This window comes from Hetaerina americana, unplaced genomic scaffold, assembly GCF_022747635.1.
Source record: "Hetaerina americana unplaced genomic scaffold, ioHetAmer1.1.p SCAF_1, whole genome shotgun sequence".
In the NCBI taxonomy this organism is placed as follows: domain Eukaryota; kingdom Metazoa; phylum Arthropoda; class Insecta; order Odonata; family Calopterygidae; genus Hetaerina; species Hetaerina americana.
In genome coordinates this window covers 104,585,332-104,611,777 of record NW_027286069.1, presented here as the reverse complement: position 1 = coordinate 104,611,777, position 26,446 = coordinate 104,585,332, and the positions used below count along the sequence as shown (strand labels likewise).

General features: G+C 36.2%; 1 protein-coding gene across 1 annotated transcript; it reads right to left on the bottom strand.

The window, feature by feature from the left end:
* Positions 1-548: 548 nt before the first annotated feature.
* Positions 549-26,060, bottom strand: hyx (cell division cycle 73 hyrax). Its single transcript, XM_071594358.1, has 11 exons — positions 25,930-26,060; positions 25,670-25,775; positions 25,414-25,533; positions 24,831-24,976; positions 21,919-22,132; positions 20,491-20,764; positions 19,950-20,095; positions 12,917-13,035; positions 11,003-11,232; positions 5,130-5,271; positions 549-1,702 (listed from the first exon to the last, which is right to left on the bottom strand). The coding sequence occupies exons 1-11, from the start codon at positions 26,058-26,060 to the stop codon at positions 1,666-1,668; spliced, it is 1,665 nt and encodes a 554-aa protein (XP_071450459.1). The 3' UTR covers positions 549-1,665.
* Positions 26,061-26,446: the final 386 nt, after the last annotated feature.

Here is a 26,446-nt window from a genome sequence, read left to right as displayed (position 1 = left end):
CACATAGTTTTACTCTAAATACCCTTAAAAGTGTTGATTCAATCCACCATCCCTTAATGACACCATGCCCAACAAGTCTCCATTAACCTACTCTACCATCAAGTCCTGGATAGTCCTAATCTGAGTAAACTGGACCAATCCAGTTTCCCCAAAGTTGAAAATCCTGGCGCATGAAAAAAATTATAATTCTAACAATTCAATAGACAAGCTTTAAAAAGTATCCCTATCCCTAGCTGTAGAGTAATATTTGAGTTAAATGACTTAGGAATTTTCCCTCGGCTGGCATGGCAGGAGATTCTTTGATGCAAACGACAAAAATACATATTTTCTCAATTTTGTCCTGTATAAGATCACTAAAAAAATGATCTAACTTGTTTTTAGCACACAAAAAAAAAACTATGGTTTAGTAAATGACTTGGCATAAACCATACTTTAAATATCATCCAACACCTTATACCTTGGTGTGCAATTGGAAGAGAGACACACAAGAAACCAGCTCAAATTTAAGAAAAAGGAAGGCAACAATGACAGAATAGATGTACTTTTATTTTCATTGATACATTTAAAGTGAAAAACTTTCATTGACTTCTGACTCCTTAAACATTCTTTGATGAAATAAATATTTTTGTTTCTGAGATTGTTTATGCTGATGAGATAGCTTCAAACAAGCATGCAATATAGTTACCGACAATGGAAATGTATGGATTCCCTTGCTTTCAGTAAAACTCAAAATGCTATAATTTACAGGATGGATTTATGAGTATGCCTGTCTTGTAAGTACTCACTAAAAGAAAGCAAACATGAAAACTGATTATAAAGTTAACATACAACAAATGATAAAAATTTACCACTTAATTTATGAATGGGTAACATCCAGTTGTACAATAAAATGAGCACAAGATCAAAATAGAATCTTAAAGAGCCTGAAATAAGACTGTACACAAGGAAAGTTACAACAATTATTCATGGAAACAAATATTTCCACCAATTGTGTAATTTAATCATTAAACAAAAAAGTGGATGGAATAGATTTCAGATTGCAACTAGTTTACACAAGTCTTCTGAAAATTTTAAATGTTCAACAAAGTAAACAGAAGTATTTACTGACACATTCATGAATATAAACTTTGACCCATCTAATCAAACTTGACTCAATATCTTTTAAAATCACTGCAGCATATGAACAATGCTAGTTTTATGACCAGATGTAACTTATCCGGGAAAAATGCAAAACACCATGTACTTCATTACATCCAATGTCATGTCAACATTTTTTGTATTTTCTTCACTGTTCCATTCAATTTACACTTTGTGGCAAAGGAATAAGATTGAATGTAAGAAAATTAGCTTTGCATACGTACATCAATGGTCAACTACAGAAATAACTTCTTCAATCGGTAGATTTGATTATCCTTGAAGCATTTCTAAGAGGCCAAACCAATTCCAGCTCAAAATAATCCAAATATATACGCATGGGCCAAAACACTCATTGGTGGTCTTCAAGTTATGCTATTTTGAAGACGCCTGTGACTTGTACATATTATCAATATACTCTCACATCTTTTTAATCACTCGAGTCTTTCATCACATCAGTCATAGCACACATTGTGCACTAAAATGGTCTGTAAGAATGCCTCCATGAACCTATCTTCAAAAGTAGGCTCTTCAAAAACGTAGAAAAGGCTTGTTTTTAATCATGTGCCTGTAAAAATCAAAACAATAATATGAGCAAAATATTTAAATGATTTAAGGACAGCAAATGAGCACCACACATTTACAGGATTGTTCTAAATTAATGGCTAAAATACTATGGCGATTAAGTTTCAACTGAACATGCAACTGAATTATATTCACTTTCAAAATGTTCTCCCATTCAGCATATGTTCCGTACGTATTACATATGTACTTCACTGAAATCAAGTCTTGTACTCTCAAACATAGTAAGCTAAGTCCATTGTTTTATCATTTAAATTTACACAATTAAAGATGTACAAATTTGACTCGGAGCTTGCTGCTTTACCATGCCTCACAACACTGTGGATGATGGCTCTTGTCAACTTCTCAAACCACTCATGGCTCCCGTTAAAAACTTGTCAGGCGATCCGGACATTTTATTAACATGATTGGTGAAAATCACATTACCCTTCTCACAAATTATAATCTAGTTTCTAGGCATTTCTTTTTGCTTATGCATATCAGAGGCAAACTTTCCGCATCATTCAGAATATGGAACCATTGCATAGATACTCTTCAATTTGAAAAATCTATCTCTGCAGTCTTGTCCATGAGCGCTAAAGAAAGGGCCATTCATCGATGTCGACCAATTGTTGATGTATGAACTAGGTCAGCCATGGACACACCTTGCCCCCTATTTTCAATGATATTACTTTTCATTTTTACTGTTATTTTTTTATTTTTATTCACTTCTCGAGGATTTTTCTTCGGGGTCAATTTTAAAACTATGCAAAAACTATTATTAAACTTTGCACAAAAAATCACAAACAAATGTTTGAGCACAAGTTTGGAAATGTGTGTGATAATCAGCGATGCTAAAATGCTAGCAGAACGAGTGCTAGAGACAAACTGCAGTGGCAAGCACGCAACGAATCCAGGAATTCCCCTCTCCTCGTCACTTGTTATGCAAAAAGTCAATCGTTAAGCAAGTCGTTTTCAGGATCAATATTTTGCTCATTATGTAAATTACTCCCAAAGCAAGAATTCCAATGCACATAATTACATTTATTTCTTTGTTTTTTAGGTAAAAACACTACTGGCAGTTTATTTTTCAATTATCCTTCACAACTTCACAATTTCTCAATTCAAATTAGTACTTGAAATTTTTTTTGCAATACACATGGAGGATGTGGTGTGTGTACATGATATAAGGCACATTGAAAAGGAGTAAAGATACAGGCTCAATTAATATTTAAAAAAATGGTGCTCACAGTTGAATAATATTTGGCACAAACCCATGAACATTGACTGTGTCATGCACATGAAATATCAATTTAGAAAATTTATTGATCATTTCTATGAACTAGACTATGACCAGTGCTATAAACTAAGTGCACGAACTTACTGATCAGGAATATTGCTCAGATATTTGTTAACTGAGTAGAACATATTAGGTTATAGATTTTTAATTTAGTGTAATTTACAATGGATATTGTTGAGATATTTGTCAACCGAGTAGAACATATTGCGCTGTAGATATCTTTTTAATGTATGCCTGAATGCAGCAGTTCCCTTAGTATCCTTTATACTTTTGGGTAGTTTGTTATATAATCTGATGCCCATGTTATTGGGCCTTAACTTAATTGCTTTAGCTCCTATGTTCCCATAATGGATGTAGTGCCTTCCTCTGATGTAATGATAATGATAGGCAGAGTTCATTAAGAGAATAGTTACCAATGTTATTTTTAATATACAGAATTAAAAACAATGTAGATGCACGGGATTGACAGCAATTTAATTCATGAAAAATAGGCCTTATTGGAGCACTCTGAGGTTTCCCGGTTATTATTCTAATAGCTTTCTTTTGCATTTTAAAGATGGTCAGAGAAACAGCAGCTGATCCCCATAATTTTATACTGTTGGTTATATTTGAATAAATTTCCCCAAATTGAATGACAAACTTTTGCATGTAGTCTCATATAGCAGTCTTAATAAATAGCAAGTTGAACTGAGATTATGTTAAAGGGCTTTTACATGCATATCCCAAGAAATATTTGCACACAGAGAAATACCTAGAAATATCCATTCCATCACATGCTCAATTGATTGGTCATTAATTTTTTCACCAGCAGATTATCTGTCAAATTCTTATTGTGTGTGAAGTATACTAATTTACTTTTATTTACATTTAAGTCTGGAAAGTTATCTGTACACAACTTGTTTATTGCAAGAGTGATAGATTTTGATTTTTCCGTAGGGCTGGGATATGCTCGTGTTTATATTATTACATTAGTGTCATCGGCATACAACACTGGTATAATTCCTTCACAATTCTTTAAGCAGTTAGGTAGGTCATTGATATATATCAGATAAAGAAGTGGCCCAAGGGGTGAGCCTTGTGGAATGCCTTTGTAAATTAGGTATAATTCGGATGAATATTTTAACCCATCAACTGATAACACTACTTTCTGAGTGCGATTGAAAATAAAGGATTTCAACCAATTTAGAGGAATTCCTCTAATTCCTATTCTATTGAGTTTAATTAGTAGTCTACAGAGGTTTACATTATCAAAAGCCTTTGACAAGTCAAAAAACATTCCAAGAGTTTTACGTTTAGCATTTAATGAATTTAGTATGCTGCTGATTGCCTGACATATGGCAGTTGAGGTACACCTTCCAGACCTACATCCATACTGTGAATTGGAGAGTTGGAAGTTTTTTTGGAGATAAAATGCTATATGCACAAGCATGGCTTTTTCAAATATTTTAGCAAATGTATTTTGATAGCTATTGCTCTTTAGTTGTTTAAATCATTAACTCAGCCATGGTATAATCTTGGAACAATTTGCATTAATAAAACTCTGTCATTAAACCTATAAAAGCCAATGAGTGAGGGGCTCAATCAAGTATACATCAATTGGCTCAGTAATGCGAAGTAGATCCTTCGCCATTTCGACATTATACTGACTATATCTGACGTCAGTTGCTACGAAGGGATTTTTACAAGCTTTTCTGAAGCTTATTCATGACTGACCACACCTGATAAATATTACTGAATAATGTTAATTTAATTGGACTGTAAGGCCATACATTTTTGCCATCCACCCAATGGCAAGGCTTTTTGTTTTACATGTAAGTTCCAGAAAATGAAGGAACCTCAACTTATTGTTTTGTCTTATAATTGAAAAAAACATTTCCTCAGTCTAAATGCAGGTGCAATTTATGAGAAACCCAACATCAACTAAGCCTGAAATGCAAATATGAACATTAAATTTAAAAATTTATTTTTTCAGTTTCATAAACTTCGTAATGGAATTTCAGTGGCATCATTATAATAGGACTAATAATCCAATCTGCTGTGATAGCAATAAGAATTAAAGTAGCACACTTACTCTTTAAGGCATAAATGAACAAATTTGGATTATGAGTATCCTGAAAAAAGTTAAGTTGCTTACTTGTCTAATTTCTCCCAGAAGACCATGAGTGCTGCTCGATCAAGATGGCGCTTGGTCCGGGATAAGTCGGTCACATGGACAGCCCATCGTGCCACATTTGGATCCAGGTGCATTTCATCCCATTTGAGATGAAAAGCACATACTGCGAAGAGATATTCATTGAAAGTTTTAATAAATAACCAAAATATCAACTGACAATATGCTGTCCATTTCTATTAGGAACACATTAGACAAGGGCTGACTACAATTTGCTCTCAATTTAAAAATTTAACTCATATTCTAGATTCAAATTTATTCCAATGTATTCAAAGTGTACTTTGATGTTTTACAGATTATATACGAGGGTCATCCGGAAAGTAGTACCCGTTCGTGCCGCATGAAGTGCTGACGACGCGAGTAGCCGCTGGACGAGGTCAGATAGCTTCAGTGGCTTGTCTGCCTTCTCTGAGCCAAGTTGCGTGACGCTAGCATTGCCTGTGTTGTTTCTGTGATTGTTTACAATGTTTAAAAAAATTGAGAACGCCGCCAGTTGTGAAGTGAGGGCAGTGATTAAATTCCTCAATGCAAGAAACGTTCGCCCATGTGATATTCATCGCCAATTAAAGGAGGTGTATGGAGACAATGTAATGGACGAGTCATCTGTTCGGCGGTGGTGTCGCAACTTCAACATGGGGAGGGGGAACACACACGACGATGAGCGTTCGGGGAGACCGTCTGTCATTACAGACCAACTGGTGAGCTCAGTTGACGAATTCGTGAGGAACGATCGGCGCGTCACAATTGATGACATCTGTGAGCATTTTCCCAATGTTTCTCGAACAATTGTTCATGAAATTGTTAAACACCATCTGCATTATGCAAAAATTTGTGCAAGATGGGTCCCTCGCGTATCTCAATGAGCTGGCGGCGAAGGACTATGCAGCAGGAATACAGAAACTTGTCACACGTTATGACAAATGCCTTAATTTGCTTGGAGATTATGTTGAGAAGTAGTTTAAAGTATCCTCTTTCAAATAAAATTTTTTATGTTTGTTAATATTTACTTTTGTGTCTTTATTTCACGAACGGGTACTACTTTCCGGATGACCCTCGTATCTCGGATCTTTAAAAAATTTCGAATCTTAACATCAAAAATTTGGATACACAAACAGGTGTGATAAATTAAAAAAAAGTATTCACAGTAAACATTTTTAAGCATAATTCCTCATATCAAAAATGTATTAATGGAGAATACATCTAAAGCTGTTAACCTACATATACATATTTTAAGATGGCATCTGTTGTTGTTGATCTGTCGTGTGACTCCTGTAAAAATCCCATCGATTATACCGACAAATTTACCTATTGTGACTCCTGTCCGTGATTTCTTCATATCAAATGTACCGGACTCAAGGATCTTCCACAAAAAGCATTATTAGAATGCCGTGACTTATATTGGAAGTGTTCTTACTGCCGAGCATCTGTCTATAAAATCTCCACCGGATATTTAATTTTTAAAGGAAGAATTGACGAAGTTAAAATCTGAACGCGAACTTACCACTGAAGAGCCTAAATGTGTGAATACTTTTGCAGACTGTTTAAAATCTGTTAATGTTCCGAAGCTTAAGGCTCAAGTTCAACCGCCAATGCTTACAGAGAAAAAGCCTATCGTTGGTGCTCCGGAACGTCCGCAAACTTGTGCCTTCAAACGGAATGCATTTACAGTGCCTGTTACGTCCCGTGTTCAACCTCAATCTACTTCTGTGTCTTCTGCATCTACCACTGAAATCCTCGTCACTCAACCGAGTGAATACACAGGTGAAAATGCTTCTCTTAGTCAACCTTCTTATATTTCTAGTGATGGCTTTAATGTTATGCAACATAAGCGGCAATGCCGTACACCCATCATGGGTTCCTCTAGTAAAAAGTGCTCTATTTCTGGCCTTAATTGACGTTCTCATGTGCATGTTAGGAATTTTCATCCTGACACCATGACAGAAGCAATTACGTCTTATCTGAAGGACCATCTGCCCCAGCTCCCCGATACATCAGTGGATATCGAGCAGCTTAAGGTATCCAGAGGTAATTATGCCTCTTTTAATATCTTGATTGACGAAGATCTACGTGAAAAGCTCCTTTCCCCAGAGTTTTGGCCAAAAAACATTTTCCTTGGCAATTATTTTTTTCTGAGGTCCCGCCGGAATACTCCGGAAGATTAGCGCACCAATTGAAAACTCCCGAAACCTCAGGTAGTTCTAGTTCTTTTTCTGTCAACTTCCTTGGGCTAAATGTTCAGTACCTAAGAAACAAGATTTGTGACCTGGAAATTTGCTTGAACTCGGAAAATTATGATATTTTGTGTCTTTCTGAACACTGGTTACATGAGCAAGAAAGTGATCTGTATCAAATAATGGGATATACTCTTGGCTCAATCTACTGTAGAAAATCTTTCAAAAATGGTAGTGTATGCATCTATTTAAAAAACGATCTCCCAAGTAAACAGTTGGATTTACATCATTTTTGTACGGATCTACATTTTGAAATTGCTGCTGAAAATTTGCTGACCGCCAAATCCTCCCCTTTGGTCACTAGTCATCCCTTAGAAGGAGCAATGACCTCGCTGTCACCTCCGCGCGTCAGCAGCGACCTTCGACCCTCCACGACCCCTTATAAGGCGAGGCGATCGCGGAACAGTGGCATTCCCCCCCTGACCGCCTCTGAGCTGCGGGTGTCATCCGACCTCCTCCGAGCGACCTCCTGTCCTTCCCAGCTCTCTGCGCGGGTCGTCTTCCGACCTCCTCCGAGCGTTTCCTCTGAACAGCGGGTCGCATTCCCGACCATCCTTACACTCCCTTGCCTACCCTGGAGACGCCTCCCGGATACTCCCTCGCATACCCCGCCTTATCCTGCTCTCCTTCCGCCATCCCCTTGCCTGTCCCCGGAGCCTGCCGTCGGCCTGAGCGCCCTCGAGTATCCGCCGCCGCACGCAGACTCCTACGACACATTGCCATTCCCGTTGACGGGGTTTCGAACCAAGGATCAAAGGCTGTCCCGACCCTCTTGGAGCCGCCGTAAGTGACTGTTCGCCCCTACTCCCCGGTGCCTGACCTCCCTTGCGTAAGTTAAGAAGGGCTCAATAAAGATGTATACCAAACCATCTCTCTATTATTTAACTCGGTCCTAGATACGCTCCCACCAATGATGCCGCATCTAGCAACCACGCGACACTATAACGAAACTGCCAAAACTGTGTATGTTAGACAGATGACTGTACACCATGCCTATGAATTCATAACTTTGCTTAATAATACTGACTGGGATGCCCTGCTGACCTATACTGATTGTGAAAGAAAGTTTGCCAATTTTTTTCAGTCATTTCTTGTTATTGTTTGAATGTGCATTTCCAAAGAAATTAATTCAGCTGAAACATAAGCCCAATCTACAGGCAAATTGGTTTAATATTGACCTTGAGAATAAGAGAAGGAATTTACTCAATTTATATAAACAGTATACGGTATGTGGTAGTGATGATCTTAAAAAAGCCTACAATAACCAAAAGGAGGACTACTATACTGAGTTAAGATTAGCTAAATGTCATGCCAATGTTAGCTACATTAATAGTGCATCCAACAAATGCAGAGCAGCCTGGACTATCATCAAAAAGAAACAGGATTAAGTAAAAAGTCTGATGATGTTCCAATAGACTCTGAATCTTCTAATAACTACTTTATTATTTCGGTTGACAATATTATAGCTGATATAAATAATATTAATCAAACCTCAGCTAACACTGCTAATAACCTATTGTGTAATACTCCCACCACCAATTCTACATTTAGATGGAAAGAAGTTTCTCAAATAGATATAATTAAAGTAGTGAAAAAGTTCGAAAATTCTAATTGTTAAGACGTGTTTGGGCTTTCAAATAATTCAATCAAATCCGTAATTGACTGGTTAGCATACCCTCTTGCCAATGTCACTAACTTTTGTCTCCAGTCTGGTTATTTTCCAGACCAGTTGAAGTTTTCCAAGGTCATTCTTATTCACAAACATAGATATATCTGTTTTGTTCTCCAAACAATTATCGTCCTATTACAATTATTTCTCCACTTGCAAAAATCATTGAATCAGTTGTATTTACCCAAATCCTGGACTATGTTGAATCTTTAAATCTATTTAAACCGACTCAGTTTGGTTTCAGACCCAACAAATGTACAACCCAAGCTGTTGAATATGTTATAAAGCAAATCATTAAGGCTTTTGAAGGTAATCAATGATTGGCTCTCTCACTATTTGATCTCTCTTTGGCTTTTGACTGTGTTAATCACACAATTCTTGTAAATAAGTTGACATATTATGGTTTTAAGGATACTGAACTAAAATTTATTTCTTCCTACTTATCCGATCCTAAGCAGTCAGTTTATGTAAATGGTAAACAGTCAAAACCATTATATATTAAATATGGTGTACCTCAGGGATCTGTGCTAGGACCTCTTTTATTTCTGGTCATGATTAATGGTTTGTGCTCCAATATCATTACTGACTGTGTCCTCTATGCGGATGATACTACTTTTCTACATAGTTCCCCCCACCATTCTGATGCGATGAATAGAGTTCCTATTACACTTGAAAAGGCAGTGGATTGGTTTTCTGCCGACAATCTCCTTATGAATCCCGATAAAACTCAGCATCTTTTCTGTATACTAAAATCTGCTACACCGGATACTGTCCCTCTGAAACTGCAGGGATTTTATTTAGACTCCAAGTTAACATGGAGTGCTCATATTCTACACACTAGGAAGAAACTTGCACGAGCCTTATTTCTGCTCAGGAAATTGAAATTATATGTGAGTAAGGACCCCTTAATTAATGCCTACTATGCATTCTTTCACTCACATATGGTATTAGACTTTGGGGGCATGCATCTGATATTAAGCTAATCTTAGTGATGCAGAAAAAGGCAGTCTGTACCTTATCTAATTCATGTTCACTTGAACACGGTAGACCTCTCTTTTTAAATTTGAAAATTATGACTGTCTACAATTTGTATATATTCTATTCATTAGTTCATGTAAAATAATATACGACTATGTACTCCACTACGGCTGACGTTCACAGCCATAACCCCAGAGCAAAGTCTAATATGGATTTTCCATACTGTAGGCTAGACAGGACTTACAAGTTGAAGGTCTACCTATCAAATTGTTTAACATGCTTCCAAATTCTGTAAAGTCATCGCGCAATGTGGTGTTCTGCAGGGTGCTGCGTGATTGCCTTACCTCCAATCCTTTATACTCAATAGAGGAGTATTATGAGCTCGACTTTACTAGCCTAAAACTATAAGGTCTAGTGTGAGTAGAATATTAGGTCTATGTATACAAATATTTGCAATACAAGTATTTTATGTGATTGTATATTGTGCTGTATAGTATATTATCTATGAACAACTGTATGTTCCCATAGAAAGTCGCAATATATGTAACAAACTGTACAAATGTGAAAAATGACGACATCTACCATATGTGAATATGATCATAAGATGAATAAAGTATATTATTATTAAATAAAATGCAGAGTAAAAATTATCCCTAGGTTCACAGTTTTTTTTATTTCCGGAGGACAGACAGCAGTCATTGACTTAATTATACCATTAAAGTGAATAAAACATTAAGGTGCACTCCGATTAAATATATAAAATATAATCTATAAAATTTATATTCAATATTATATTCTATTATTATTATTGCTACACCTTGCACTCATTAGGAGGATACAGATAATAAAACTAAAAATAGAATAAAATGAATATTTAGTATTGATTTACTATGAAAAAAATTATGATCTTAAATGACAAATCTGTCTAAGCCAAACACAAAGATGCAATTATAACTCACTTTTTGAGAAAATTATGACTGGATTTCCATCCCAAGGCCAACCCTTAAACTGCCAAGCGGGACCCATCACGAAAACTGCAACCACCCTTTCCCAATCAGCTGGACTAAGCTTCTGAGGATTGTCAATAACTCGATATGGCACTGTTGTGGAGCCTTCTTTACGACGCTGCAACAGTATTTCATTATCTCTTTTTACACCTTGTGCCTTCTTTTCTTCTGTGCTCACAAACCTGAAAAATTGAAGAGAGAATGAGTTATGTGCCCACTAAGTTGACAGTTACTGGAGTCATGCATTTTCTGACACATGGATCTATAAAAAATTAAAATATACGAAAAATTAAAATATGTTTCCAAGTAATGACATTTAAGTTTCCAGGGTTTTACTTGAGGGCAACAAAAAAATATTTTAAAGGATTTGGCCTATGCATGATTACAATGATGGCAATAAGACCATGCAAGAATTTCTTATTCACTTTTCAATGTAATATTGAGAGGAAATAGTAATAATATGGTCACAATTAAAATTCTGTTGTAACAGGTAACCCTCGGAAACTGCAAGCGTCTTGAAGTTGCCCATGAAGTTCTCTGCTACCTTTGAATTAGAGTTTACTGCTTCACCATGCCTCAGAACACTGTGGATCCCAGTTCTCTGCTTTAACTTCTCTAACCACTCATGGCTTCGTTTAAATACTTCTTTTTCAGCAGTGGTTGAAAAATAAGTATTAAAGGGAAGCCAAATTTCAGTACTTAAGTTGCCGAACCCAGTGGCGGTAGGGTAACATCCTCGCCTGCCAACCCAGAGGACGTGGCTTTTCCTCCCCCTACAGCTAGGGTGTTTGTAATTGTCCTTGTTATATAATTGTTAACAGTCTAACATAAAGGCCGAAGTGCTATTTTTGGATTAACGTGAAATAAAAATAAATTGAGGATCCTGGTGTCTTCTTAACAAGGTCGACGAAAATCACTTTTGCCTTCTCACAACTGATCTTCTTATTAATAGCATAGCCTTGCCAGAAGTTACTTATCAATCATTGAGAATAGGTAACTGCTGCACACATATCCTTGTCACTCCCTTTGAAGCATCTATATCTCCTTAATTTTGTCCTTGTTCTCGAAGAAAATGCAAATTGTTGATTTTGACTGATTGCGTGTGTGTGCTACACATCAGCCATGCTCAAACCTTGTTTCCACCTTTTTTTGATTTTACTTTTTATTTCTGCTGTTATTTTTGCTCTCTCAGGGCAATCTTCCCATTGATTTTTTTTCAGAGACATTTTCAAAACTATGCCCACAATATTATTATTTATCTTTGCACCAAAAAAAAACAAATAATATGCGTGAACACAAGCTCGGAAAGTGTGTGATAGCTAGTGACACTAAGATGCTAGTGCAATAAAAAACAACAGGATTTAGCAACTTATAATCGAATCAAACAATCCCATTAATTATAATATGAACTATTAAATCCAGTAAACCTGCATTACATTAAACCTTTTTATTTCAAACCAGGTTCAATTCCTGAAGGGCACCTCATGGAACCCTATGTTTCACCCAAGCTGTGTGATTTTTTTGTGTACCAGAACTTACTGGGAAAACATAGATGACACAGTGAACAGAGTGACCTTCGCCATATCCTTCTTTGAATTTCACAGGATGTTGAGTCAGCTCTACTAAGCTCATTGATTGAAACAACCTTTGAGTCGATCAATGTAGTCCATTTTTAAGCTGATATTAATGACTATCTCAATAGAATGACATTGCTTGAGTTTCGAGAAAAAATGAAATCACAAACATAAATAATACGTATAAGAGAGATATGGTATGTCTGCAAGAAAAGTCCTCAATCAAGAAATCAGAAGAATAATAATTCCAATGATACAAAGAGCTGTATTATAATACTCTATAGTAACCTACCTGAGATCCTGAAGTATATCCTTTGCATTATACATTGTTATGAGGGAAGTATTAGCTGCTGGAATGATGATAATAGGAGTTCTTGATGTTCGCTTTACTTGAGGAGCTCCCACTCGAAGCTGCAAGCAGAAATAAATGTAATATGAAAGTAGGTAAAAAAACCAACAGTGGTAACAGTCGACATTCCTGGTTATGCTAATGACCATCATTTGGCCAATGATTTTCAAAAGATTTTGTCTCCACAAAAATGGCTGAACAGGTTATAATTATTTGATGAACAGTTATTTGAAGAGAATCTTATTTTGTAGCTATAGTCACTGAGAAAAATAGATAAAGAGTAAACCCTAACTAATCCAGACTAAGTCTAGCCATGTAGTGCAGGTGATTTCTCATGGGGTAACAAGATGGCTATAATGTAGTACTTCAAGGAAAAATACATTTCCTTGCAAATTTTTAAGAACATGAATAAAAACACATTTAAATGTCATCTATTTCCAGTAGCATTGTGAATAATGAATTAGCACGGCTATGAGAAGTAAATTATTCCTTCATTCAGCAAAATTCTGTATGTTGCATAGTCTCAATTAATTTGTTTATAATGGATAGGATGTTCCTTCCATGTGCTTTTGTTACTTCCAAAGCACACACCTAATAATTTTGAGTTCTGGCAGAGAGACTTCACAAAATGTGGCATGAAAAAGAGTGGATTAAAAAGAAAACACTCAACTAAGAACATTGTAACCAAGGTGAAGGTACTTAGAAAGATGGAAGCTGGAAGTCCTTGTTGCCAGCTTGGTTCATGAGTTTGTGTTAGAGCTTAACTGACTGTGTCTGATCTAAAGAAGAAGAAGGATAATATCAAGGTATTTGCTCTCAAGTTCGATGGTAATACAAGAATATCAACCAGAAGCCTCGATAAACACTTAAATTATCAGAAGATGAAAGAAAAGCTGGAAGAAGTCACCAAATGAATATCTCAGACGTCCAGGAAAATCTAAATACTAAAATAAATTTTATAGATGAAATATTGAAAATATATGCAACAAATACTATGGAAATTTGAGAACTCTAGAGGAAATAGTTATTCGGAAGCAACTTCCAAGCAGCAAGTAAAGTACTATAGGTAGCTTTTTCAAAACATTTCTCTCCTTCCCGTACATCTCCATAGCCTGGTATACTATATATATGCCAATGATGGAATGCATAAAGTTCATGTGCATGCATGCATATAATAATAATGAGTAAAAGATAATGGCAACAACATGAATTATAATTAAATAAATACGGATAGAATGAGATTCAAATATACACTACACAAACACAAAGTAGGTACCACCATACATCATCCACAAGTTACAGGACAATGATTAGACCGGAAGTCCGTGGATTGAGGATGAGACTGATGAGGGGGGGGGGGGAGGGATTTCAATTCCAGAAGAAAGTAGAATGAGGGAATTATAGGTGTTCAGGAGATGGCAGGTAAGAGATCTCAAAGTAATGGGCATATGGCACTGAGGAAAGTGAATTAATGAAGTAATTATACTTTTTACAGTAGTTATTTTTTCTTAGTATTAATTTTTTAATCCCTTCATTTAATCTAACCATTCTTCATAATTTTTAGCTTACTTTGGGTTGGATAGAATTAATTTACAAATACCAACAGCAGTACCTTGCTTTTAAATTTTGATATAACAGCCATATAGTGCTTTAACTCTATCAAGGAATGATCTAAGCATGTTTTTAGCATAAAAATGTGTATTATTTCAACTCACTATACCAAGTCATTTTTAATAATTTATTTCAACCATACTGCTATGAGAATGAAAACAGACGCTTTCACTGATTTTTTTACTAGTCAAAAGCTGTACCTAGTCAACTTCTTCTGTACATAGAATCCTGCTACCTTCAACAAAATCTAGCCTAATTCAATTACTATTATGAGAAACAAATTTCCACTTTTCCACAGATTTAAAAATTCCACTTTGCACTTTTCCACACATTTTAAATCTGTGGAAAAGTGCAAATTTGTTTCTCATAATGATGAACTTCCACTACGTCTCGCCTGAATCTGTTGAATATATTCAATTACTATTGACCATGTTTTCACATTGAAAACCATCAGCTGTAATAGTCAAACTTTTGAGCACAATGAGCAAGTGTACGCTAAATGTGTATGTCTCTTATACGAATGCTATAATTTAAGTATGCCTGAAGACAGAGTTGACTGACCATTCTATCAACACAGCTAACATTTACAAAAGAAAATTATAACAATTTTCTAAGGTTAAACTCATATATTGTATAAAAAACTAATTGATTAACAAAAAGTATGTAACTACATCAAATAAATGGGATCATAACATTAATGAAGAAGGTAATAATACATTACCATTATTGATTGAAGTTACTTAAGAATAAGCGAACTAATTTCTGAGGACATCATGCCAAGTATTTTATTCAAATAGGATTTTGTTAACTTAACATATGATTTGTTGTCTGAGGCATAACTTTATGGAATTTGCATAACATATTGAAATGTAATGAAATAATTGACTTTGTAATTCCACACACAAAGTGTGTGGAATTACAAATTCAATTATTGTTATATTGGTATTATAATAATTCATCAAAAATCATATGTTAACATATGATTTTTGTTACATGTGAGGCTTCCTCTTCCCAACATTAAGTCATTTTGATTGGTGAGTCATTTAAAAGCACACAAGAATAGAGGGTAATACTCATTGGGACTATGTGTTAAATTCTTGTTTAATTCTGATTTCATTTAATCCAGACCTCTGGCCCCATACAGTCCCATTTCAAACCCCTACAGGACACCTACAGGAGACGGACCAGATGGGCAGAGGAGTTATGGGAGGTGAAGTTGTGGCAGAAAGAGCGGAAGTTTTCACCAGCATCCCTGACAGTGGAAGTTTTTGCGGACGCTCCCCTGTTCCAGGTGGCCTGGATAATACCAGCCTGGAGACATACAGAAAATTGGTGTCTGGACGGGGAGTGCCCCATTAGGCGCAATAGAAGCAGAGGCGTTAGCGGCTTTAATGGCGGCAGTTGCGCCACCCGACATCAACCTAGTAGTTTATACTGACAACCAATCTGTATTACATTCCTTAAATAAAGGAAGAGGCATGTTAATGTATGTAACTGATGTTAAAACTTTACATGTGAGCCTAATAAAAGAACAACTACGCAATTTAGCCTGAAGGTACGTCCTCTCGCTGGAAAACCTGGCGGACCATCCTTCCCGGACCGTCCTACCTCCCTATGCCATGTTGGCCTACGATTTGCCAGTGACTGCCATGGTATATAGGTCGGACGACACCTGGGATGAGCAGTCGGTTGGAAATTCCTAGAGTGAGTGGACCTGCCTCCAGATCTCTCTCCGACAGTCCGGGAAGGACGGTCGGCCGGATTTTCCAGCGAGGGGACATACTTCCAGGCCATCTTGCATAGCTGTTCTTTTATTAGGCTCACATGTAAAGTTTTAACAACAGTTACATACATTAACATGCCTCTTCCTTTATTTAAGAAATTTAATACAGATTGGTTGTCAGTATAAACTACTAGGTTGATGTCGGGTGGGGCAACTGCCGCCACATGATGTGCCGTCATTAAAGCCGCTAATGCCTCTGCTTCTATAATGGGGCGCTCCCCATCCAGGCTCCAAATTTCTGTATGTCCCCAGGCTGTTAGTAGGAGTAATGAGGGTTAACTATGTAATTCTGCTACAAAAATTTAAGCTCTGTCGTATGAACTACAAAGAATTTAGTAAACTTTGAATGTCACCTGAGCAGCAGTGAACCACAGTAAAATTTAGTGATCAAATAAAATGTCTACCACTCAGTCTTACTGTATAGTTTTGAATCTACCACCTAAGCTTACCAAATAAATTTGAGCATACAGAACCAAAGCATAAACATGTACTTTATGTAAATTCAAAACCACTGATACTGCAATCATGACACAATTTTCATGCCTGCTAATTCAAAAGTAATGAGTAATTTTTTGCCAAAGTGGAAAGGTGGTGCTCAACCTATAGATCACAAACCTTATCTAGTGAGGTACTCAAGAGCAAGCGTATTAGGTAAACAAGAGAGGATTTTATCAATTGGAGCTTATAGGCATTTTTTTATGCCAGGAAGAATACCCTAGGCAATAAAATAAGAATGCATGAGCCATAAAATAACACTTTTCATTAGAAGATTCACAAGATTGGTTCTTGAATATATTCTGCCTGGAATATAATAAACAAATGCAGAGGCCAAGAACCTTGGCAATAGCTAACAAAACCTAAGTATGTTTACAGGCTATATGAAATTGAAAATAAACTTAAAAGAGACCCAAAATTCTGAATATGCCAGCCATTAAAACATACAAAACAGGTTTGATCTCCCAAATTGAGTTGTAATGCGGGCAATACTAATTTTAGGTGGTTAAGATGAAGCAACTTATAACTGTTAATTCTGCAGCCCGTTTGTTAGAACATATGGCCAAACCTTTCACTTTCACTCAATATTATGAAACCTATAAATGCATTTCATGACTATCCCTCTTCAATTGCTATGTTACTGATATTTTATAAATCTTAATAACTTAGTAGCATATTGAAATGTATGCAAATTCCATAAAATTACGCCTGAGACAACATTTTTTACTTAGTAGCATGTTCCATAAACGGTAAATTCCCAATTATCTGTGAGCTCATTATTTGGGCAGCATGTTTTCTGTGTATTTCAAATTGGGTAATGTATCGTTGCTAGTGGTATATTAGAGGGCAGTGAGATGGATTGCTTGGATGCATACAAGGACTAAGAATACAACAGAGATACCAGAGAGGAGATACCAGATTGCAGACAATGTTTTTATGCTCCTATATTGGGATGACAAAGAGCACTATATTACCTCCTCAATTAGCCGACCTCAGAATAAGTGGTCCTTCCAAAAGCACAAAGGTCACTGGAAAACAGGGCAAGGGACTTATTTCCCTATCTTTATTAGGCACATGGTTATAACAAGCAGGCCCTATTCACAATTTGCCCTGGATGGTGAAAACAGATTATGCACTTTGTTCTCTTATATAGTCTTTGTTCAGGTTAGGGCTTGTCGCTTGAGAAGTATTAGTTTTTAGGGGATGGGACTGTCAATTAAGGTCATTTGCACCATTAGGGATGGATGGAAAAGGAAGTGTGGAGAGAAACCCAGAGTTGGCATTAGCCTACTCTTGACGAAAGGTGCCATGGGGCCCACAATTTGGTTTATACAGAAATGCAATAAAGAAATTTCTATTTCAGGTCCTATTCGGAAACAGAAAGTGAACTTTTTACATGGATCTTAAGGGGCTGAGGGAAAGTTTTTGTACTATGTCAAGGAGAGTATTTGACATACTTTAAAAAGCCAACCATAATCTGTCCCATGGGAGTTGCAGGGGAACAATTTTGGGCTGACAGAATAAAGGAATAAATTTTATGCTTAATTTCAAAAGTCAAAGAAGAAAAGATCTGCTTCCAGAGTAAACTTTCAATGCCAAAGAAACCGGTATGCATTGCCCCTATCAAAAATATTGCTTATCGCAGAAAACAAAAAATCAACTCCTGGGCACAAGACTTCAAAAGAGAGATGAAATTCTATCCTGTGGTAATGCATCATTGCACAATTCTTTCTCAAAGTGTCATAGTGATTCATTTTTTTCATCCATTTCCAAAATTTTTATACTGCTGGATGGTTTTATCGTATCCACTTATCAAACTTGTCAATTTTGATGTTGATTTGATGGAAGGAATTCTAAGAAAGAAATATTACAAGCCTAATTGATTACTCTCCCCATTCACCATGAACTTCATACCAGCAATTGATGCATTTAATACTGAAAATTTATTGAAGCTAATATGATGAAAGTGGAAGAGGTATTCATCTATATCTACATCAATACCCTGCAAGCCACCAAAAAGGTGTATGGCAGGGGGTGCAGCACCAGGAGGAAAGGGTAAGGGATGAGGGGGTTAGGGTTTTTCAAAGGGAAGGGGAAAGGTGGGGGGAACCAGCAAAAAAAATTTATAAATATACTAGCATAACCATGCGCAGTTGCTCCCTTGTAGGTTAATACTTATTATGTCGAGGCGACTAGTAGGGGATTTCGATTACAAGCATTCTGGTCTCCTTTTGTTCTTGGAACATATGACCATTTAAACCTGTCAGTCTAGCAGTCTATCTCTCTAATCTTACATTGGTGATCCCTCTGCCCGTAATACACAGGGGTTTGTATTATATTCTTGATGCCATCGAAAAGGACCCATCTTTAAATGTTTTTAATAAGTTTAATCTATATTGTAAACGCCGCTGTTTAAGGAAATCCCAGCCTAAATTTTAAGTAGTTATGCTACTGTGTTGGTCATAACAATATTTGACAAATCCAGCCCCCCTCCACTGAACTCGATCCAATTCTGAAATCAAATTTATCTCTTGAGGATCCCATATACTGGCAGCATACTCTAGGTGGGGCCTGACTAGGGCAAGAAAACATCGTTCCTTCACTTTTTCGTCACATTTACCCAGCACTCTTTTTACAAATCCCAATTTTTTATTAGAAGGACCGCATATTTCTCATTTGTGCTTTCCCCAGGACAGATCATGATTATTTGTTACACCCAAGTATTTAAAGGAATCTACCCTCGCGATTTCTGTTTGTTTCACTTTGTAACTAAATGGGAGGGAATTACTCCTTATTTATACACATATTCCAGTGGGTAGAGCGGTTAGTTAATGACTGAAGGGCCTGGGTTAAATTTTAGGTGATGCATAAGCACTTTCAGCTTCATCCAAGCTTTACGGTTTCTTGGGCACCAGATCTCACTGGGAAATCACAGGGACAGGAATTGGCCCCCTTACCCTCATGTGTCAATTTCACTCACTGTTGGGCTACGCACTAAGTGAGCTCTACCTTCACCAATGAAACCAAACTTTGGGGGTGTGTACCTTGATATCATGAAACTGTTTGGAAAACAACAAGACATATTACCTGTGCACTGGCAGTTGGTTGAAGTACAGGTGCTATAAGTGAAGTGGGAGGTGGAACAGCCTTCTTAGGCTGGCTCCCTTCTGTCACCGATTTAAGAGTCATTCCATGATATGTCCCCATAGTGTCAATTTTAAAACCTTCCGTTTCTGTGGGAAAAGCATTACATTGTGTAAGTATTCTCACCAACAGTTGACTCAAGATGACTGATTAATTCACATTGGCAATAAAACAATACTTAACGTTGGATTCAGTTTTAGCACAAATTTCAACAGAAAATATCAGATTTTTGAATTTTCCAAATAAGGCACCTATATTTTTCATTTTACAGCATTAAATGTTCTGCCGGGATCATTTAATCTAACTTCATAGTGCACCTCAATTCTTGACAAATTTGTATGAAAAAGCACAAAATATGATCATTCCAAATCATCTTAAAATTCTCCCCGAACTTTGAAGTCATCACATTCGATTGCTATGAATGTCAACGGCAATACACACTACTACCAGGATATGCAAACAAGTGTATGATTTTCATAAATACCTTCTTTCCCTCGAATGAACCTTTCTTGATCATAACGATTATACACGGCTGGTTGAGGAGTTGACCTAATCGGGGTACCATGTGGATTGCTCATACTGTCAAAGGCAGATGCAGTGAAACCAGATGCAGATGGCATTGATGATGGTGTCATCATAGGGGCGGACTGGAGGCCATTTGATGGCATTACAGGCCGAGGTCCACCCCGACCATCACCTCGACCTTCTTCCCTGGCCTTTATTGACTGTAGAATGGCAAAGATATTCTTCCCAAACGTCTGTAGTAGAAAAATGAGAGGACATATAATTTTCACACTCATTTCATACATAAACTTATTGCAATAAATTTTATATTATGTTAATGTTTGCATACATTTCCAACAGATGCTTTTCTTTGAACCTACAACGATCAATGCATAAAAATTGTTTTGCAACTCATCAAATTCTCAAAATACAAAAAATTGGAAGAACAAATAATAATGCAACAAAGTGAGGTCTTTTTAGGGTTGAAGAGAGTAATGCCAACACCATTATCTGAATCTTCTTCTCCTAAGTTAGCCATGCATGTAATAGCTACTTGAAAAAAATAGTAACAAGAGTAGAATGAAACACCCCTAAATAATTCAAATACATCCAAGGTTAAAAAGATGAAAAAATGTAGCAAATACTATGGACCTGAACTCAATACCCAGTCATTTACTTCATTGATGTTAGGGAACACAGATGCATTAATAGTTCTAAAGTTCATTTTTTTTTGGGTACTTGGAAAATATTTGCCCAACTAAGTTTAAATTTATACCAAATAAAATCAATAATAGACACCATCGCGTTTATCTCTAACCTTATGACTACTACATCTCATGAGTGTCTGTATTTCAAACAGAATTGCAATATTTTAAAGAAGTTAAACATTTCTAGCTTCAATATTTACTGCTTTGTACCCGTGAATTTATTAATGCAATTTTTTCTTTTAATATGCCTTCACATTACAAATGTCTTTGATGGGCATACATCAAAACATGATGATGAATACAATATTGGACAGAGAGAGACAAGTCATGAAATGCAGCATCATTAGCATTGTGAATGACTCAAGCAACTGCAGAGATATTTGACATGTTGCAGACAAAGAATGAAGCCATTTAAGCCAAACTTAAGACGAAAAAAATCTTAATTTAAATATACTATATGCATCGCACTATTTCATAAAAAAACAGGTAAATGTGATAGAGTATGCTCTACATGATAACAATTAAGCCAAAATAGAGAAGAAGTAAAAACAAACACCATGCCATTACCTTAATAATATGGTGTACACAGAAATTTTGTGTGGTTTTCTTTAATCTGTGATGCTAATGAAATCAATGTTAACATAAGAGTAAGACACAGTAACTTTCTAGCTATAGCATTTCTGTAAGTTGAATAGCCTTACCTTCCCTGTGCTTTGTAAGATAGTTGTCCTTGTTCTCCATTGCCTTTCTCTAGACATGATGTCTTTTGTTACGTCAACATCAAAGTCAAGCATTGCTCTTAAATCTGATCCAAGACCAAGATCATCATTGCCCTTTATGGTTGTACGTTTCTTTGCCAATCGTTTTGCCTTTATAGCTGCAATTTTCTCCACGGACATGGCTTCTGAAAGAGACCTTTATACCAAATGGTACAGGCTTGCAGCTCATATTTTATACTGCATAGCAGTCAAGCTTCAAGTGAAAATAGTTAAAACACAAGCATGGCTTAATTTATCAATGCCAAAACTCTTTAACTTCCAATGAGGGATGTGTTTTACGGTGGTGACAGAAATTGAAAATTTCCAGTATTTATTTTTCCAAAGTTCCCCAAGTTTTGATATTCTCAGATCTCGCAATAGAGTGCTCATTTGCCTATTTAAAAATAATTGACGATATTTAGCTTTCTATTGAAATATCTGTTGGACCTATCAAGTACATTTATATCAATGACATGATAACCTTCAGCAGTGTTACCATATCCTCTGACATAATACTAATGATAAGATAAAATGCCACAGAAATTAAGCAGTACATGCTCACTTCATTAAACGAGCAACATATTGTAGTGCCCAGTTAAAAAAGGTTTTTTGTAACTTCTGGAGTATGATTGGGTTCTTCCCATTTTATTCCCTGACTTAAGTTAGGTTATGTGCCACAAATTTCCCTGAATTTCTATATTTCCCAATTCTGTCACCACCCTGGGTGAAATAACCACACTTCTTGACAACCTTACATATACCATTCCCCCTTTCAGGATTTTTACAGCCATCAATCTTCTTATATTTAATGAAAATTACACTTATAGGATACATTATAAAACTGTAAAGAAACATTTTCAGCCAAAAGGAAGAAAATATTGTCATGCACAACAGTAATTTTATGGTGGATTTCCCCATATACTAAACCTTAGCTTGGCCTGATTGTATATTTCACTCAAATTGGCAATTGTAGGGGCTAGAGGGTAAGCATGATTTGGTAGCCTAGGAGATGCAGGTGTGGAGAATAACGGACAAGTAAAACAGATGGAGAGAAAAAAACCAATGATGAAGCACTTGGCAGGGCAGTGCCTCCACTAATCAGTCTAATGGAAGAGAGAAATTCGAAGAAGGGACGACAAGTGGGTGTGGGGATATTGAGAGGCCATGGGATACTGAAAACAGTATGTAATGTAGATTGCAGAGTAAGCTAGGTAGAGGGAGGAAAAGAATATGCATTTTGGAGGTATTATTGGAGGCTGAAAGGATACAGATCCAAAGAATGAGTAAATGTAATATGTAGTATGGGATTAAGGATATTTTTTTTCGTTAATAAGGGATTACGAAAACAGTAGTGTATAGTGCCAGGGACCATCAAAAACCTACCCTAGGACAGTAAATTACTGCTACTGAAAACCTATAGTATAATAGTATAATATAATTGATATGTTCTTTGGTAACTACTGATATCCTATATCTCAATGCAGTACTTATATCCCATGAAATGTGATATTTTGGCTTGAAGGTTTACTAAAACATTGCATTTCATTTAGTAGAGCTTTCATTTAGTTCTGTAGTCCTTCAATGCTACATTGGTGACTTAAAAGGATTTGTAAGTTACACCTATTTCTAAGTGAAACCGGTCAATCAATGGCTACTCTATAAAAAACATAAACATAGTAATCAACCCGAAGGTTGGTTTGGTAGGTGATGGTACAGTTCACCCAGTACTAAGCCCGACGGCAGATGAAATTCGCACATCAGGGTAGGGGGGCCAATTCCTATCTGTGCCGGTTATGGTTTCCCATGAAGATCAGGTGGAGGTGCAGGTGCCCAGAGACTAGCACGGGAATCGAACCCGGGACCCATCGGTCATCAGTTCAACGCTCTACCCCTGGACTACCGAGACCCAAGGCCGCCCTATATCTCTCTTTATTTTTAGCACAAGGTGACTAGGGCCTGATAAACCCCAAGGACATCAAAAGTGAGAGAAATGAAAGATTGATACCAAACCATTTAAATGTAAAACCTTCAATGCTTACATCATCAACATATTGACATGCAACTATTTTTCTGAGAATGACCAAGGCAACTTAAACATGTATTTAGGTTTGAATGGAAATACTTTTCAGTCAGGGCCTTGGCTTTATATTTGTATCATTTCTTTACCGCTTTATATTTCCATAAATATTAATTCACAAGGGCTGTTGGGAAATAGTAAAAATGTGATCCTTGCTAAAAAAACCAGTGGAATTAAGATGCAAATTTTTTCCTCTTTTCAAATGCTTCTTTTTCCAAAAGAAAACTTGTGGCTCAAAATTAGACTTTCACCCATTACCTTTGAGTTAGCAGACCAATTCAATCGGCAGAGTTGATTTCCATAATTTTCCTCAATTTTCCACCAAATTTATTAATGAGATGTAATACAAACAAAATGTACCACTAACCATGATTCCCCAAAAACTCATCAAATGAAGGCTAATGTAAATGCGAAAATAAGATAAATGTAAAACAGGATAGTAAGCACTTGAGCATGAGGTAGTTGTGCGTTAAGTTCTAGTGAAAATGATGAATTTAAAAATTTTTCCATTTAATTTATTCACTATTCCTAGTATCCTAGCCATGTACCCACAGAACAGTTTAAGGCATTGACAACAGTGATCCCTTACTCTTTTGATTTGGACTAAATAGAAATTTTTGATTTACGGTATCACTCTAAATCATTTATACTTGACAATAAATGGAAATTTATCAAAACGAGCCAATGAGAAAGCCAAATCCAATATAACTGAGGCAAAAAACTATATTTTAATTGAATGAACATTTTAACTGATACAAAAATAATTAGTGAATCTTACTTGATATTGTCAACAGTTACAGATGCTTCTTTGGGGGCATCTAATCTTGCAGCCAATTGTTCCATTACTTTCTGCACTTCAGTTTCTTCAATTCGAGGTTTCTTGGCTGCTAAGGACTCGAGGCTTTCTTCGGCGACTCGTTTTACCTAAAATTATATATAAGAGGAATACATTTTAAATCAGCAATATCATACTATTTATATGATAAACAACCTTTAAAGCTGCCAAGCGAATAAATCATTATCATGATAATAGGCTAGTTTTACCCTTAATTGACATCTAATGATAGCCTTCCGAAGGGTAAATAGAGATTACGTGCATTTGCTATTGCAATGCATACTAATTTACACTCAAAACTTAAAAAGAAGAATAATTCATAAAGGGATATAGGTAAAATGGAAATAAGTAATCAAATGTCACAAATTTATGATGATGGCATCTACTTGAAACGACTGCCAATAACTCAAGCGTGCACTTGGTTTTATCACAAACTAAATATGTGTGAGTTTAAAAGGTAAAGTATTTTTTGATAAATAGCTTTTCGTCCAACTTACATGTAGATTGCCAACAGATGTCAACTAACCTGTGTGGGAATTTCAAGCGGTGCAGATTTATCGATATTTGCAGATGCTGCAGTTTCTCCATTAAGATACGCCAATAAGTCTTTCCGATCCGGTCTTCGTACGCCAGGTATGTTCTCAGCCTATGAAATGACGAAAAAAAAATAAAACATGCTAACCTAACGGGGAACAACTTATTCCATTCTAAAATTTTCAATTAGTGGGTAATTCTAAAACAAAACTGGTTGAATATGAACCGCATGTATGTTCTATACTCACGGCAGCTTGACGAACGTATACAGGATGGGTGAAATGAACATTTTTGAGAAGGAACAATAAGCATTCAAGAGTGTAATATTCTTTTGATCCACCATCCTTCCCCGATCTGTAAGCGAGATGTTAATTCCATCACAATCAATTGTCAAAGGGTTATACCGAGATAGCACTCAAAACAAAATATGTTTGCGTACGTTGCTGCCACACGCAGGCAACATATTCAAGTTATAGGTAATCCATTCGGATTACGATCAGATACATACCCATACGTCAAGTAATTCGTCTTAACCGTTTTAGGCCATGAGAACTCGCCGAATATAATTTGGTTGTCCCTTTCGATAATTTCTTTTTTGTTGACATTGTACTGCCTCAACAAACTCAGTGGGTCAGCCATCTTGACTGAAGCGGAAGTAAAGTCGCGATAGACTTAACAAAACATCAACAAATTGATAATAGGCAAATATCATTTATATTTTGCAGCCAAATAAAATTAAAAAACATTAAGTATTTTAATATTACCTTTTATGTTTCTTATTCAATCTTAAAAAAAACAACTTTTTTAGATACGGACAAAATTAGCGGCACTTTCGAAATACTTCAGCCAAATCCGATAATTTAACTGGCTACACGTTAGATCGGCAATTTAAAGATGGTATTTTTTCCACTAAACTATGAAAATTTTTATATAACTATATCCCTTCGAAAAGGTAATTTCGAGATTTAAATAAATTTATGCGCTACATAGGCATTTTATCCAATAAGCGACTAGGTTGTGCATTT

Bases quoted from the DNA above. Each gene is read 5' to 3' on its own strand.
- hyx (XM_071594358.1), bottom strand. From the start codon at position 26,060: ATGGCTGACCCACTGAGTTTGTTGAGGCAGTACAATGTCAACAAAAAA. The intron at 25,534-25,669 runs GTGAGTATAGAA...GTCATTTCATAG, and splicing joins TATACGTTCGTCAAGCTGCC to GCTGAGAACATACCTGGCGT. The intron at 11,233-12,916 runs GTAGGTTACTAT...TCAATTTTTCAG, and splicing joins GATATACTTCAGGATCTCAG to GTTTGTGAGCACAGAAGAAA.